Source organism: Camelus dromedarius, chromosome 20, assembly GCF_036321535.1.
Source record: "Camelus dromedarius isolate mCamDro1 chromosome 20, mCamDro1.pat, whole genome shotgun sequence".
Lineage (NCBI taxonomy): Eukaryota > Metazoa > Chordata > Mammalia > Artiodactyla > Camelidae > Camelus > Camelus dromedarius.
This window is the reverse complement of record NC_087455.1, coordinates 875,521-889,349: the sequence shown is the minus strand read 5'-3', so window position 1 is coordinate 889,349 and position 13,829 is coordinate 875,521. Positions and strand designations below refer to the sequence as shown.

Sequence of the window (13,829 nt, the reverse complement as noted above, 5' to 3'; positions counted from 1 at the left end):
GCTTCTTGCCGGCCGCCGGCTGGAGGCCGCCCGCAGCCCCGCATAGCACGGCCCGCCCGCAGCCCCGCATAGCACGGCCCTTCCGCGGCCAGCGCTCAGCAGGGCCGCCTCCGCCGTGGGGCCGGCGGGAGGGCCGGTCCGCGAGGACGGACCCCTACAGAACGCGACGTGGCCGCGGGAGCGTCAGCTCGCCGCCTCCGCCGTGTTCTGCTGGCTCGGAGCGCGGCACGGGCTCCGCCCGCACTCAGGGTGAGGGCTCACGGGGGCATGAGCCACGGGCGTCACCTTCGGGGTACCTAGAGTTACCCTAGAGCTTAGTGCTAGTAAACCTAGAGTTTACAAAATGTCTTTGAACTGCCCCAGTCTGTGGTAACGCCCCACCTCCCCGAGCTGTAAGACCTTAGTGCTTGGACTCCATCGCCCTCCTCCAGGACACGTGCTGTTATTCGGAGTGTTTCTCACTCTCACACGGACGTGATGCTGGTGTCGTTTTGCACACAGTCGCACGTGTGCCTTTCCGTCAGGCCCTCCAGGGGCCATCGGGCATCGTCTCCGGCCTGCAGAGCGCCTTCTGTCCTCCCCAGCGCTGCTCGGCTGCTGCTGAATCCTCCAGGGGGTTTGTTTGTCCAAATGCGTGTTTATTTTGCATTAAAACTTTTGTTACCCCTTTTTTAAAAATTGAAGTATAGTCAGTTACAATGTGTCAATTGCTGGTGTGCAGCACACTGTCCCAGGCATGCATATACATACATATATTCATTTTCATATTCTTTTTCATTACAGGTTATTACAGGATATTGAATATAGTTCTCCACAGAAGAAATTTGCCTTTTATCTATTTTTATATATAGTGGTTAACATTTGCAAATCTCAAACTCCCAAATTTATCCCTTCCCACCCCCTTTCCCCTGGTAACCATAAGATTGTTTACTATGTCTGTGAGTCTGTTTCTGTTTTGTTGATGAGTTCATTAGTGTGTCTTTTTTTAGATTCCACATATGAGAGATAGCATATGGTATCTTTTTTCTCTGTCTGGCTTACTTCACCTAGAATGACGATCTCCAAGTCCATCCATGTTGCTGCAAATGGCATTATTTCATTCTTTTTATGGCTGAGTAGTATTCCATTGTATAAATATACCACAACTTCTTTATCCAGTCATCTGTTGATGGACATTTAGGTTGCTTGCATGTCTTGGCTGTTGTACATAGTGCTGCTGTGAACACTGGGGTGCAGGTGTCTTTTTGAATTACAGTTCCCTGCAGATATATGCCCAGGAGTGGGACTGCTGGATCATAGAGTAAGTCTATTTTTAGTTTTTTGAGAACTCCCAATACTGTTTTCCATAATGGCTGCACCAAACAACATTCCCACCAGCAGGGTCTTACCCTTTTGAAGGGGTAAACAAGGTTTCCCTCTGTATTCAGTTCGAGACAGTTGCTGCACGGTGTGCTCTGGCATGCGTGTGCACCAGCTCATCCTGCTTGGGATTCTTCCTGGGCATCACAGCTGTGACTTGATCTCTTGTCAGTTTTGAAAAAAATCTCTCTGAACGTTGCTACCATCCTCTCTTTCCCTCACATTTGTGACTCCAGTGACCTCTGCATCAGACCTTTCCTTGTGTCTCAGTCTTTAATCTGGACGTGCTCACTTGGACCGTATTCCAGGCTACTGGTCCTGTTTTCAGTTACGTCTATTCTGTTATCCATTGAGCTCTCAATTTGTTTTTGTATTTTTATGTTGTGGAATTTCCATTTGGTTCTTTATTACTGTTTCCAGTTCTCTGCCCAAACTTTGCAGTCTTGTCTTTTAATTCCTTGAACACATCACTCCTAATGATTGTAAAGTCGGTGTTCAGGAGTCCACCGTGGGCTCCATCTGGGGCTTTTTCTGTTGCTCATCATTTTCTGTTTTTCAGTCATGTTTCCTCAGGAGCCGGATGGTTTTTCAAGCAAGGCACATTGCTCATGAAAACTGCTGGAGGCGTGTTGAAGTTCTGGACAGCGTCGGCATCCCCCGGAAGGACACTTGCTTTGTCCCTGGTGGGTGTCAGGGGTATGGGCACATCCAGGGTACCTTGTCTCATCAGGGGCACCGTGATCTGAGGCTGGACTCCCGTTCCCGTGAGGGCTCCTTCATTTCCCGAAGGGTGGAGCTCTTCAGGGCTCTGACCCAATAGAGACGCCAGATAACATACAGACCCCTCAGGGACAGGTGTAGCTCAAGTGGTAGACCGCATGCTTAGCATGTGCAACATCCTGGGTTCAATTTCCAGTACCTTCATTAAAAAAAAAAAAAAGGAAATAAAGTTAAAAAAAAAATAGGACCCTCATTTACATTTGAATTTCAGATAAATAATGCATCATTTTTTAGTGTATGGCCCTCAAAATCATGGTATTTTTATTAGCTAAATCTGGCAACCCTAAACTCAAAGCCTTAGCCAGCACTCTGGATTACAAAGTTTGTCCCCTGTCCATGAGTCGTGGCCCTCCCCGGGGGCTGTGCTGGGGCCCTGGCGGCCTTTTCCCTGCGGGGAGCCCATCAGCTGGGCAGGGACCGTTCCTGCAGCCCCTCCTCTTGGCCCGCAATTCCTCACTGCCCTTGCGTCTGAGCGGGGCCTTCAGACACACGTTTGACAACGTATCATTCTGTCTTTTCTACTGTGACCACAGGGAAGAAGCGGAGCCACGCGTAGGAGCTTCTCCAGCTGCTCTTCTCCCCTGGAGTTTTGTGAACACTGCGTCATTGACTTTCACATTCAGTGTCACTGTAAAAAGTTTAGGAGAACCCAGTTGCAGTTCGTCCTCTACTTGGGGGCTTGAATACCTTTTTTTTTTTTTTAAAGCTTCAGCAATCTAACCAGGGCATCTGATGCCAGCTGTTTTGTTTCCTGCTACATTCTTTGTCCCCTTTGTCTTAAGAGTCATTTCAGGAAATTTCCTTTGTATTTTACCTCTGAGCAGTCTGTACCGTCACCAGTCTCCGCATTCTAGAGACACGCATCCTTCTTACCTGCTCTGGTCGTTGTCTGCCTCCTTCCTTCTGGTTTCCATCTCCTTGTCCGCATTCACCGAGACCCCCCAGCCCTTCCCTCCTGCCCTGAACACATCTCCATCATGTCCTTTCTACGTCCGGCTGCTTCAGCTTTAGTCACTGCTCTGCAGAACTGACCAGTGTGTTCCATTGGTCCTGTTTTCCATGATGACTCTCGTATTTACTTACCTCCTTGTCCTTTCTTCTGTCTTGTCTTTGATCCCCTGTCCTAGTGAGTTTTGTTTTTGGTAAGTTCCTCCCGGCTTGCGGCACTGTGGGGAGCTGGCTTTGCTGCTTGTTTCCTCCCAGCACGTTCTGGAGGCCGTGCCCCTCCTGCTGTGTCCGCACCCTCTCCCCGCTGGTTCACCCTCTGCTCTGAGTCTCAATTACAGAAACACAGGTTGAGCAGCTGCTGACTGCCCGGACTCGTGAAGTTCTACTATTGGACTGTTGGAAAGCCCTGTGGGGCGTAACTACCATCACCCCCTTTTAGAGAAGGGGGAACTGAGACCCAGAGAGTTTAACTGGTCACCACATCACATGGGCAGAGAGTGGCAGGTGCGTGCGGACCCTCCACTGTGGCCAAGTGTGCGGGTCAGGGCTCCCTCTTCCAGTTCCAGTGGGACTGTGGGTTGAGACCCCAGTTCTGTCTCTGGATGCAGGTGCCTGAATTCAGGAATCCTCTTGGCTTTCAGAGGGCAGGGGTCGTGTGGGGATGAGCAAGGACTCCTCTGCCTGAGGCCGCTTTTCTGCCTTGCTTGGGCTTCCTGCCAGCGCCCCCAGCCTGTCTCCCCGAGCCTGGGGCTCAGCGGGTGTCTGCAGGCCCCCAGCTGCGTCCGGGGCGGGGTAGGTCAGGGGGCCCGGCTTCTCTCTCCGGATCTTCGTCTCGGCAGCCACTCCTCACGCCTCCTCACTTGCTCCCTGCTGGTGGATTATTCTGGCCTGATCGTGTTTCTGGCTTTTAGAACATTTTTGGTCCTTCGGTCAGGTCAGGAGGGAGGGCAGCCACTGCGCTAGCCAAGATAACCTGGCGCGCGGGCTCAAGCGGGGCGGGCGACACGGAGGGGCCCGGGACCCACGCACCCTCTCCGCACGGCACGGCCGACCGCGGAGGACCGAGCGGCCGTCGTCATCCAGTGTGCCTTCCGGAAGGTCCTGGCGAGAAAGGAGCTGGCCCGCCGTCAGCAGGAGCGCCGGGACTACCTGGAGCAGATGGAGAAGCTGCAGCGGGAGGTGAGCCCCAGGCCGGAGCGGGGCGGGGCCCGGCTGCGGGGCGGGGACGGGGCGGGACCGCGCTGGCCTCCCTCCCGCAGGCCTTCGTGGCCCAGGTGAGGCGGGAGCAGGAGGCTGCCCGGTGGCGGCGGCGGGAAGAGGCAGCGGCGGCCGAGCGGCGGCTGGAGGAGCGGCAGCGCGGGGCGCGCCTGCGGGAGGCGGCCTTCGACGGCAACCTGGGCGAGATCCAGGCGGTCCTGCGGGAGGTGAGCGGCGGAGGCCGGCGCGGGGGCGCCGCTGACCACCGCCTGGCTCAGGTGGATGAGCTGCTGACCCGCGAGTGCGTGGGCGGCCACCCGGCGGGGGCGGCGCGGCGCGTGGCCCTCGTGGACTGCGCGGACGGGGTCGGGAACACACCGCTGTCCGAGGCGGCGGCGGGCGGGCAGCCCCTGGCCATCCAGCTGCTGGCCGAGCAGGGCGCCAGCCCCAACAGCAAGGTGGGCGCCGGGCCGGGCCGGGGGCGCCTCCCTCCCTCGCGCCCAGGCCCCGCCCTGCTCACCTGCGCGTCCCGCAGGGCGCCTTCGGCCGGACGCCGCTGTACCGAGCGGCCTTCGGGGGCCACCTGGCAGCGGTGGGGGTGCTTCTGAAGCTTGGAGCCGACCCCCGGGTGTATGCGGACGATGGGAGCACCCCCGAGCAGGTGCGGGGCGCGTGCAGAGGCCAACCCTCCTCCCCCAAAGCTGTCGGGAGCCCAGTGGCCCCGCCCCGGCTGGTCCCTGACCTTCCGGGACCCAGAACCACTTGCACGGCCTTTTCAGGCCCCTTCCCTCCGGGAAGTCCTCGCATGGAGTCTCCCCTGTTTCTGTGGCCTCCCCTGGCCGGGGCTCCACTTTTCTCCCCGATCGGCAGCCCACCTTGGAAGCAGTGTTACCGCGGGGGGTGAGGAAACAGGCTGGCTCCCTCGGCCTCGGCCTCGGCAGCGGCAGTGGCCGCGGGGCGTCCCACGGGCGTGAGGGCAGCATGAGGACCACTGCCCTGGCCCCACACTCTCAGCGCCTGTTTCTCTGAGAAAAGCGAGCCCTGAGGCGCCGGGCGCCCAAGGCAGCTCGCCTGGGCAGCTCCTCCCTGGTGTCTGTCCCTGGCCTGGGTCAGGCTGGGGACACGGGTGCCTGGATGTCTGCCCCGCCCAGAAGGGGCCTTTGGGAGCATCAGTGAAGCCCCATAACCAAATACCACCACCTTAAATTCTTTGAATGAATCTGATTTGAATCTCAGGCCCTCTCCCAAACCAGTGTGCGTCCTTCCACCCTAGCCCGGGAAGCCCAGGTGTTGCCTGGAAAATGTGGGCTCCCTGAGGTCTGCTGGTGCTCTGGGCCCCAGCATCACCCCCAGGCCGCCTCCGCCTCCAGGGTCCCCCTTGTTCTGGAAGGCATTCCCTCTGCTCTTGCCCCAGAGCCTTGGGCTCCTTCTCTTTAATAAGCAGCAGGGCAGGTTTTAAAAGACCAGCAGAACCTTGGGCTTCAATCTGCTTCTGCTTTCTCCTCAGACAAGGGAGCAAAGTGTGAGGCTCAGGTGGGGAACGAAGGGCCTGGGGCTGGAGTGAGGAGGGGACACAGGGAGGGCCCAGCTCCCGGCGGGTCCCTTGGGACAGGCCTGGGCAGTGGGCATGGGGGCCTCGAAGGGTCGAGAAGTGTGCACGCCACTGTCTGAGGGGCGCTGAGGAGGAGGTCCAGCCCGGGAGGGTCAGGGGGCAGGCGTCAGGGGGGCACTGAGGGGCAGCGCCCTCAGGGTTGGGGAGGGGACAGTCTCTTCAGTGGGCGGCGGTGGAGCAATTGGAGGAATGAGCCTTGACCTGAACCTCACAGCATGTGTAAAACGAACTCGGATCCAAATGTAAGATGTAGAACTGTCACCCCTTTAGGACGCAGGGAAAGCCTTCGGGTCTTCTGGCTTGGTGAGGCCGGCTCAGACGTGGGCGGGCTGTGGCTCCGTGGTGGAGTGCCGGCTTAGCACGGACACGCTCCTGGGTCCAGTCCCCAGTACCTCCATTAAAAATAAATAAATAAGCTCAATTACCTCCCCCCTAAAAATTTTTTTAAAAATGAAAAAAAAAAAGTTCTTAGACAAAAAGCATAATCCATAAAAGAAAAAAAAAAAAACCCAGAAGTGGATGTCCTCAGTCCTCAAAATGTGAGACTCTCGCTCTGCTGATGCCCTGTGAAGAGGATGAAGGGACCCCACAGGGAGGGAGGGAGCCTTTGCCGCCCACACACATCTGACAACGGGCTCAGGAGGTCCAAACGACCCTCAAAACCCAGCCGCGCCCGCCAGGTGTGAAGCGAGCGAAGGGCGCGGAGGACGGTGCGGGGACGGCGGGTGCACACGGGAGGAAAGCCGCGACCAAACCGCAGCCACAGCGCACGCTGTGAGGGCGCGGGCAGGCTGGATGTCTCGCCCGCGCAGGCAACGGCTCTGGAAAACTGGGCTTTTCCTTAAACTAAACACATGTGCCAGCTGCCTTCAGTCATCACACTGCTGGACATTTTCTTCCAGTAAAATGAAGCCTGTGTCCATGCAGAAATGTTCACAGCAGCCTAATTTGTGATTGCCTCACAATCACCTCGATGTTCTTCAAGGGGTGAAAGGTTAAACCAGCCTGGCCGGTCCACACCGCAGGACACACCTTGGCCGTGAGAAGGAAGGAACCAAGGATTAATGACACCTGGACGGGCCTCAAGGGCCTCGTGCCAAGTGGAAAAGAGCCCGTCTCACGGGGGTACACGCTGTAAGATGCCACTTACGGACCATTTTCAAAATGACAAAATGATGCAGCTGGAGACCAGATGAGTGGGATGGGGTGTGGGGGCAGGGAAGGAAGGGGAGTGTGTGGGTGACTGGGAGGGAGGACACAGAGCAGCTTTGTGCTGCTGGGGCAGGTCTGTATCTCAGTGGTGGTGGCGGGTGCACAGATCTACACAGATGATCAAATTGCACGTACTGTACACACGCACAAGGGAATACGTACAGTTGTCAAAGTAACTGGGGTCTGTGGACTGTACCATGTGAGTGTGCGGGATGCCATCATAGGGCAGACTTGTCAAGGGTACATGCAACTTCCTGTAAATCTGTAAGTGTTGCCAAGTAAAAGTTTAGTAAAATCACTAGGCATGCAAGGAAACGGGAAAATATAACCCACAGTGAAGAGCAAAATCAGTCAAAATTGACTCGGAGATGACACAGGTGACAAGGATGACAGAACCTCTAAGTGTCACATGCACGACACATGCACCCCAACACGTCTCTCTGTAAACACCAAGACTTCTGAAAACTACAGTGTTTGTGGTGAAGGATGCACGGGATGTGATTAATGGCAGATGAGACATTGATGAATTACCCATTGATGAAGACGTAGCAACAGAAATTACCCCAAATTACCCAACCCAGAAAGAGGGTTGACAAAAAATTGAACAGAGATTTCTGCTTCCAGGATGGAGAAAGTGGGACCTGATTTATCCTTCCACCTGAGATAACAACAGCAAAACCTGGGCAGGGCGCATGGAGCAGTGGTTTGCAAGATGCTGGACATTGGCGGGGAAATCTGTGATCCCTGAGAGCCTGGAAGTAAACGGCGTGAGCCTTCGATGGCCTGGCTCCCTGAGAGCGCTTCCAGGCTGGGGTGTAGGAGAGGGACCAGGCAGAGCCTGGTCCGTTCCCTGAGTGAAGGAGACAGGGACCAGAGCCCAGGGGTCCTGAGGCAGTAAGATGGCAAGTGCCCGGGGGAGAGAGAGCCGCAGAGAGTTCTAGAGGGGTGTAGGTGCCCCTTTGGGGGTTCAGGCGAACACTCAGGACTCAGGTACGTGAGGAAACGTCTCAATGCCAGGGACAGAGCCCTCTCCGAGGAGGCAAGGAAGCAGTGCTGGGCCTGTCCCCACTAGGGGACCCTCACATTCCGTGGGGTAGTGGGCAGGGCACATAGAAGGGTTGGTCTGAGAACAAATGCTGCCCTGGTACAGCCTGACCAATCCTAAAGCAAGACCCAAAGAACAAAACTTTCCAAGTAATTTAACTGTACCCAAAACAAAATTCAAGAATACATCTAGAGATACAAAATACACAGCTCCTAGTAAGGCAAACGCACACTGTCTGGCATCTAATTAAAGGTTACCAGACATGCAAAGACACAGAAAAATATGATCGGCATGAGACAACTCAGGCAATCAAGACAAACCCAGAACTGACACAGATGTTAGAATTAGCATCAAAGACACTTAAACAGGTATTGTACCTGTATTCTGGATGCACAAAAAATTGAACAGAGACATGGAAGATACAAGAACCTTATATTCTAGAGGTAAAAATGACAATGTCTGGGGTGGAAGACAAGCGAGCCGCAGGTGAGGTCACTGCACGAGTAGACAGGTGGAGGGAACGGTGAGTGCATGTCAAGGCTTGAGAGAAATTACTCCAAATCGAGACATGGAGAAAATAGAATCCCTCCAGACAAAGGGGGGTCAGCGAGCTGTGGGGCAGTTTCAGGAGGCCTGATATCTCTGTGGCTGGAGCTTCCAAAGGAGAGAAGAAAGAATGGAGACAGAAAAAATATGTATTTGAAGAAATAATCACCCTAAAATTTCCAAATTTGATGAAAAGCATAAACCATGTTCCCGAAAGCTCAGCACACACCAAGCACAAGAAACGGGAAGAATCCGGCTGAGGCACCCCATGGAGAGGGTTCTCAAAGCCAGTGATAAAGAGAAAATCCTAAAAACAGCCAGAGGGAAAAAGACAAGTTACAGACAGAACAAAGATGAGGACTAGGGCAGGTTTCTTGTTGGAAACAGCGCAGCTGAAAGGTCCAGTGCCATCTTCTAAGCACTGAAGGGGAAAAACATCTTGTCAACCTGAATGCTCCACCCAGTGCAAGTATCTTCCAAAGCGGAAGGCAAAGTAAAGCCCCTTCCAGACACACAAAAGCCGCGCCATTCACCCGCAGACCCGCACTGTGCGAAATGTTCCTGGAAGTCCTACGCAGAAGGGAAGGGATGCCAGGTGGAGACGTGGGTGCACCCAAGGAAGGGGGAGCCCTAGACAGGGGGACTGTGCAGGTAAGTGCGTCAGATTTTGTCTTACTATTTAAATGTATTGAAAAGACAATGGAAGAAACAAAAATAATGGCAATGTGTTGTGGCATTTTAGAACATATATAGATACACATGCTGAAAATTGCACAAATTACAGCTTTTTGTTCAAGTGTGCACCATAAATATGAAGTTGGGGAGGGAGCATGGAACTCCACAGGGTAAGTTTCTCATACTGGGCGTGAGGTGGTCCAGGGTCATTTGCAGGTGGACTGTGCTGTTACAAGTGTAGGTATCCTGTAAACCTGAAGCAATGACTGAGCATCCAAAGAGTTATAACTTATAAGATAACAAAAGATAAAACGGGATTTTAAAAAAATATGCCATCGAAAAGGAGGCAGAGAAAGAAGCAAAAGGAAACTGAAGAACAGAGAACCAAGAGAAAACAACAGCGAGGGGCGGCCTTTACCTCAGCGCCATCAGTAATCTCTCTCAACATGGATGTCCTGACCACCCCAGTGAGAAGGCAGAGATTGCTTGGATTTAAGAAAACCCGAGCATATTCTGCCTGTAAGAAACAAGCTTCCACTTTGAAGTCCAGTGGAACAGAATCCAAGTGCTTCTTAAATCTGTGTCCCCAGAACTGCAGTCCCCATGAGCCCCAAATAAACGGTTCTTTATTTCAGCCAGGAAGAAGTCAAAGAAAAGAAACAAACTTCAAGTATAAAGGCACAAATAGGTGAAAATTAAAAGGACAGAACAAATATGCCAGGATAACACTAAATGTAAGAAAGCTGAAATGACTTTACTAACATCAGACAAAGTACACCTCAGAAAAGAGAGTACTTCTTGGGCTAAAAGAGCCATCTCATCAGGAGGACGTGGAATCCTAGACTTACACAGCTGCTAACAGAGCATCGAAACACACGGAGCGAAAACTGGCAGGACTGCCAGGAGGAATAAACCCGTGACTACAGGGCCAGGTCTCCACATCTCTGCCTCAGTAACGGGTGAAGCAGGCAGGCAGAGGAGCAGCCACGACGCAGAAGAAGTAAGTGGCGCTGCCGCCCGTTACGTGTCCATCCACGTGCCGCCCTCTTCGCTCACCCGTCCGCCCGGCGTTGTTTTTGTAAGTTTATCTGCTTGATCCAGTCTTTTCCCCCAGTAGCTGCTTTAGTCCTTCATCAGTTCAGCCTCTCGTTGACTTACGAGGTGCTTCTTGATAAACCGACCAGTCCACCACCTCACTAGTGTATCCATTTCACCCTGACTGTCGCCTGAAATCATCCCTCATTTATTTACCTTTTGTTAATTCAAACATCCATCCATCCATCCACACATTCATGTTTACTTGACAGAAAATTCCGAGAAAGCAGGGACTGTGTTTATTTCACTTCACAGTTGTATTCTCCAGGGTTATGACATTTTCGTTGTCATATGAAAGGCACTCAGAAATTCTGTTGACTGACTGAAATCATCCATCCTTCATCTGTCCGTTTGCTCAGCCAACCATCTACCTACCTCAGTTATTCACCCATGATATCCCTTCAGCTATTCATTTTTCATGTATCAAGTTATTATTTCACCTCTTCATTCAATTAATCCAACCTCCATTCTTTTAACATTTAATTCACTCGTTATTCATCTGCTGGCTCATCTGTCCATTCATTGGCTCATTTGTACATTCACTCATTACATTATCCTTTTGTATGTTCGCTCATTTAGTTTTCCATGTATTCCAGTTCTACTTACAAACTAACTTTTGGCAAATTTTTAAACTTATTTGCATCTAAGTTTCCGTATACTCATAAATGGGGTAATAACAGTCCCTGTGTTCTGAAGATGGATGAGCTAGTGCGTGGAACTCCCTGGCACAACCCCTGCACGAGCGCTCTGTAGCCGGAGGCTACCGCTCCTTCAGGTGAGTCCTCAGCGTCTTTCAGTTACCGATTCACGGACCCCTCCTGCGACTTCACTCCTTCATCCCTTCTTGTCCATCTGGACACCCATTCATTTATCCACGCCTTGGTTCTACACGTCTTTAGCCTTTCTTTTGTAAAAGTACACTGTTCAAATCAAAATTGTGTGGTTTGAGTAAATGGCGTGAGAAATGCTCGTGGTCTAACCACCTGAGTCAAGAGATAAAATAAACCCTTGCCAGAGCCTCAACCCTCCTTCTGAGAAGCCCACTGCTGGGCCTGTGTCACTCCTGGAGGAGTGTGGTGGGACCTCCGAGGGGCAGGAGTTGTGAGGTTTGGGGTGAGCGTGGGCCCAAGCTCTGTGTCCTGCAGATGGAGGTCTGGGAGGGGACAGCAGAGGCAGGGAACTACAGCTGGACCCTGTGTGTGCGGTGACAGAAGGCAGCCTGGGGCCGGGGGGCAGGGGTGTGGATGGAGGAGCGCGGGAGGGGAACTTGGCGGGGAGCCGGAGGAAGCCCAGGGGCTGCACCGTGATGGCCAGTGCTTCTGGGCCACCTCGGGGGCGCTCTGAGAACATTTCTGTCGGTTGGGGCCTTTTTCTCTAAAATGGTGTAAGCGCACCTCCTCCCCAGGTTAAGCAGAACACAGAACCCACGCCCTGAGCTTCGACCAGTGTCCTCTGTCACTAGGTGGCCTCGCTGGACGCGGTGGCCAGCGTGCTGCAGTCGTGGGACCTGAGTCTCACAGAGGCCATGCTGCAGAACATGGAGGCCGAGCGCCAGCGCCGCACCCAGGAGGCCGAGCAGCACGTGGAGGCCGAGGCCAAGCAGTGCGGCGGTGGGCGGTGAAGGCGGTGGGGGTGGGGACCCGGCCAGGGGCCCTCTGACCCGCCGGTCCCTGCCCTCCAGCCCCTCCACGCCCCAGCATGAACCTCTAAGTGCAACAGCTGGCCAAGGAGCAGCTGCGGTGTCACAAACAGGTGCGCGGCCACTTGGGAGGGTACGGGTAGGAGGAGCCGCCGGGGGCGGGAGGGTTAGCTGCGAGCAGCTGGGGGTGGGGAGCCCCCTGCGGTGGAAGGACGGCCTGTCTGGAGGGTGCCCGACAGCCTTGCCCGGCCCGCCTGCCCTCAGCTGCAGCAGGCCTACTGCGAGCTCAACCGGAGCGTCACCGGAGCGTCACCGAGCACAAGTGTGAGCGCATGTGTGTGCTCACGCGGCAGGTTGGCTTTCTCCCTCTCGCCTGCCCGGACTCCCGGACGGATTGGTCGCTCCCAAGCTCGGGGTGGGGCGGGGGCGCCTCCCGGCAGCAGCCTCCTGAGGGCGGGGCACCCCGTCCCTCCCTTAGGGGGTCCTGGCCGGGCGGGCTGAGGGCGGGCAGAGCCTTGCCCTGAGCGGAGCACCGGGCCCTTCCTCCAGGCCATCAAGGACGCGGAGGTCCAGGTGGACAGGCTATGACGGGAGGCCCAGAAGGCCGAAGAGACGCAGGCCATGGCCAGGCTGGAGCTGCCGGAGCGGACCCAGGAGGGTGGGCGGGGCTCGGGCTGGGGGCGGGAGGGGCCAGGCCCAGGGAGAGGGATCCGGAGCAGGTCCCTTCGGTCAGCCTCACCCTTACGTCCCCACAGGGGAGGAGGTGGTGCCGGGGCTGAGATGCCAGGTCACTGAGCTACACGACGTGCTGATGAAGGACGTGGGCCATCGCATCCGTGCCGACGGCAGATCAGTGGTCTACGACGGGCGATGGGCGCGGGGCGGCGAGATGAGGGTTCCAGCGGACGGTGGTGACCTGGTGGCCGCCCCCAGGTGGCCTCTTGTCATTGACCCTTCGGGCCAGGCGGCCACCTTCCTGCGCTACCAGGACACCAACTATGTGTTCGCCCTGAACCCAGACCACCTGCGGCCGGAGCGGATTCGGCTGGCGCTGCTGGGGGCGCTCAGGTGAGCCGGGTGGGCAGGCAGGCGGGAGGCGCCCTGGCCGCGCCCCTCACCGCCCCGCCCACCCGCCGCAGGTTCGGGAAGCCGCTGGTGTTTGACCTGCGCGAGGTGGACCTGTTCCCGGCGGTGCAGCGGCAGCTGGAGGAGGTGCAGCCGGGCCTGGCAAAGGAGCTGCTGAGCCGCGGGTTGCTAGAGCAGGAGAGGTGCCTGTCGCTGCTGCGGCCGACTGATGGGCCGGAGTACGGCCCCACCCAGTTCCAGGAGGCGCGCCTGGGGCACTTCCGCCTCTTTGTCACCAAGGTTCGGTGGCCACCAGCCGAGCAGCTGCAGATCCTGCTCCCGGTGCGCGTGCAGCTGCCCAGCGGAGACCTCCAGGGCCTGGCCCCAATAAAGCACGCGCCCCAGGGCGCTGGGTCCGCAACTGTGCACGCGTCGGGCTGTGTGCGCGCGGCTGTGCGGGGGAGGGGGGGGATGCTGAGCCTGTGCCGCGGCGTCCTGGGCCAAGGCAGGAGCCCCAGCGGGAGGACACTGCCAGGCCGGCACTTGGGGGTGCCCTCCCCCAGTAGGCGGGCCCATCAGTGCCTCCCGCGTGGAGCAGCGCACCAGTGGGGGCAGTCCCCCTAGTGGCCCCAGACTCGGAGGGGAAGGGGTAGGCA

At 55.8% G+C, this 13,829-nt stretch overlaps 1 protein-coding gene across 1 annotated transcript; it reads left to right on the top strand.

Annotated features, from left to right (window-relative positions):
- Positions 1-3,573: 3,573 nt before the first annotated feature.
- IQANK1 (IQ motif and ankyrin repeat containing 1) lies at positions 3,574-13,797 on the top strand. Its single transcript, XM_064476645.1, is given in 11 exon segments — positions 3,574-3,591; positions 4,147-4,266; positions 4,347-4,511; positions 4,563-4,742; positions 4,820-4,945; positions 11,932-12,079; positions 12,151-12,221; positions 12,373-12,430; positions 12,620-12,766; positions 12,864-13,176; positions 13,248-13,797. Coding segments are annotated over 11 exon segments (1,896 nt in total).
- Positions 13,798-13,829: the final 32 nt, after the last annotated feature.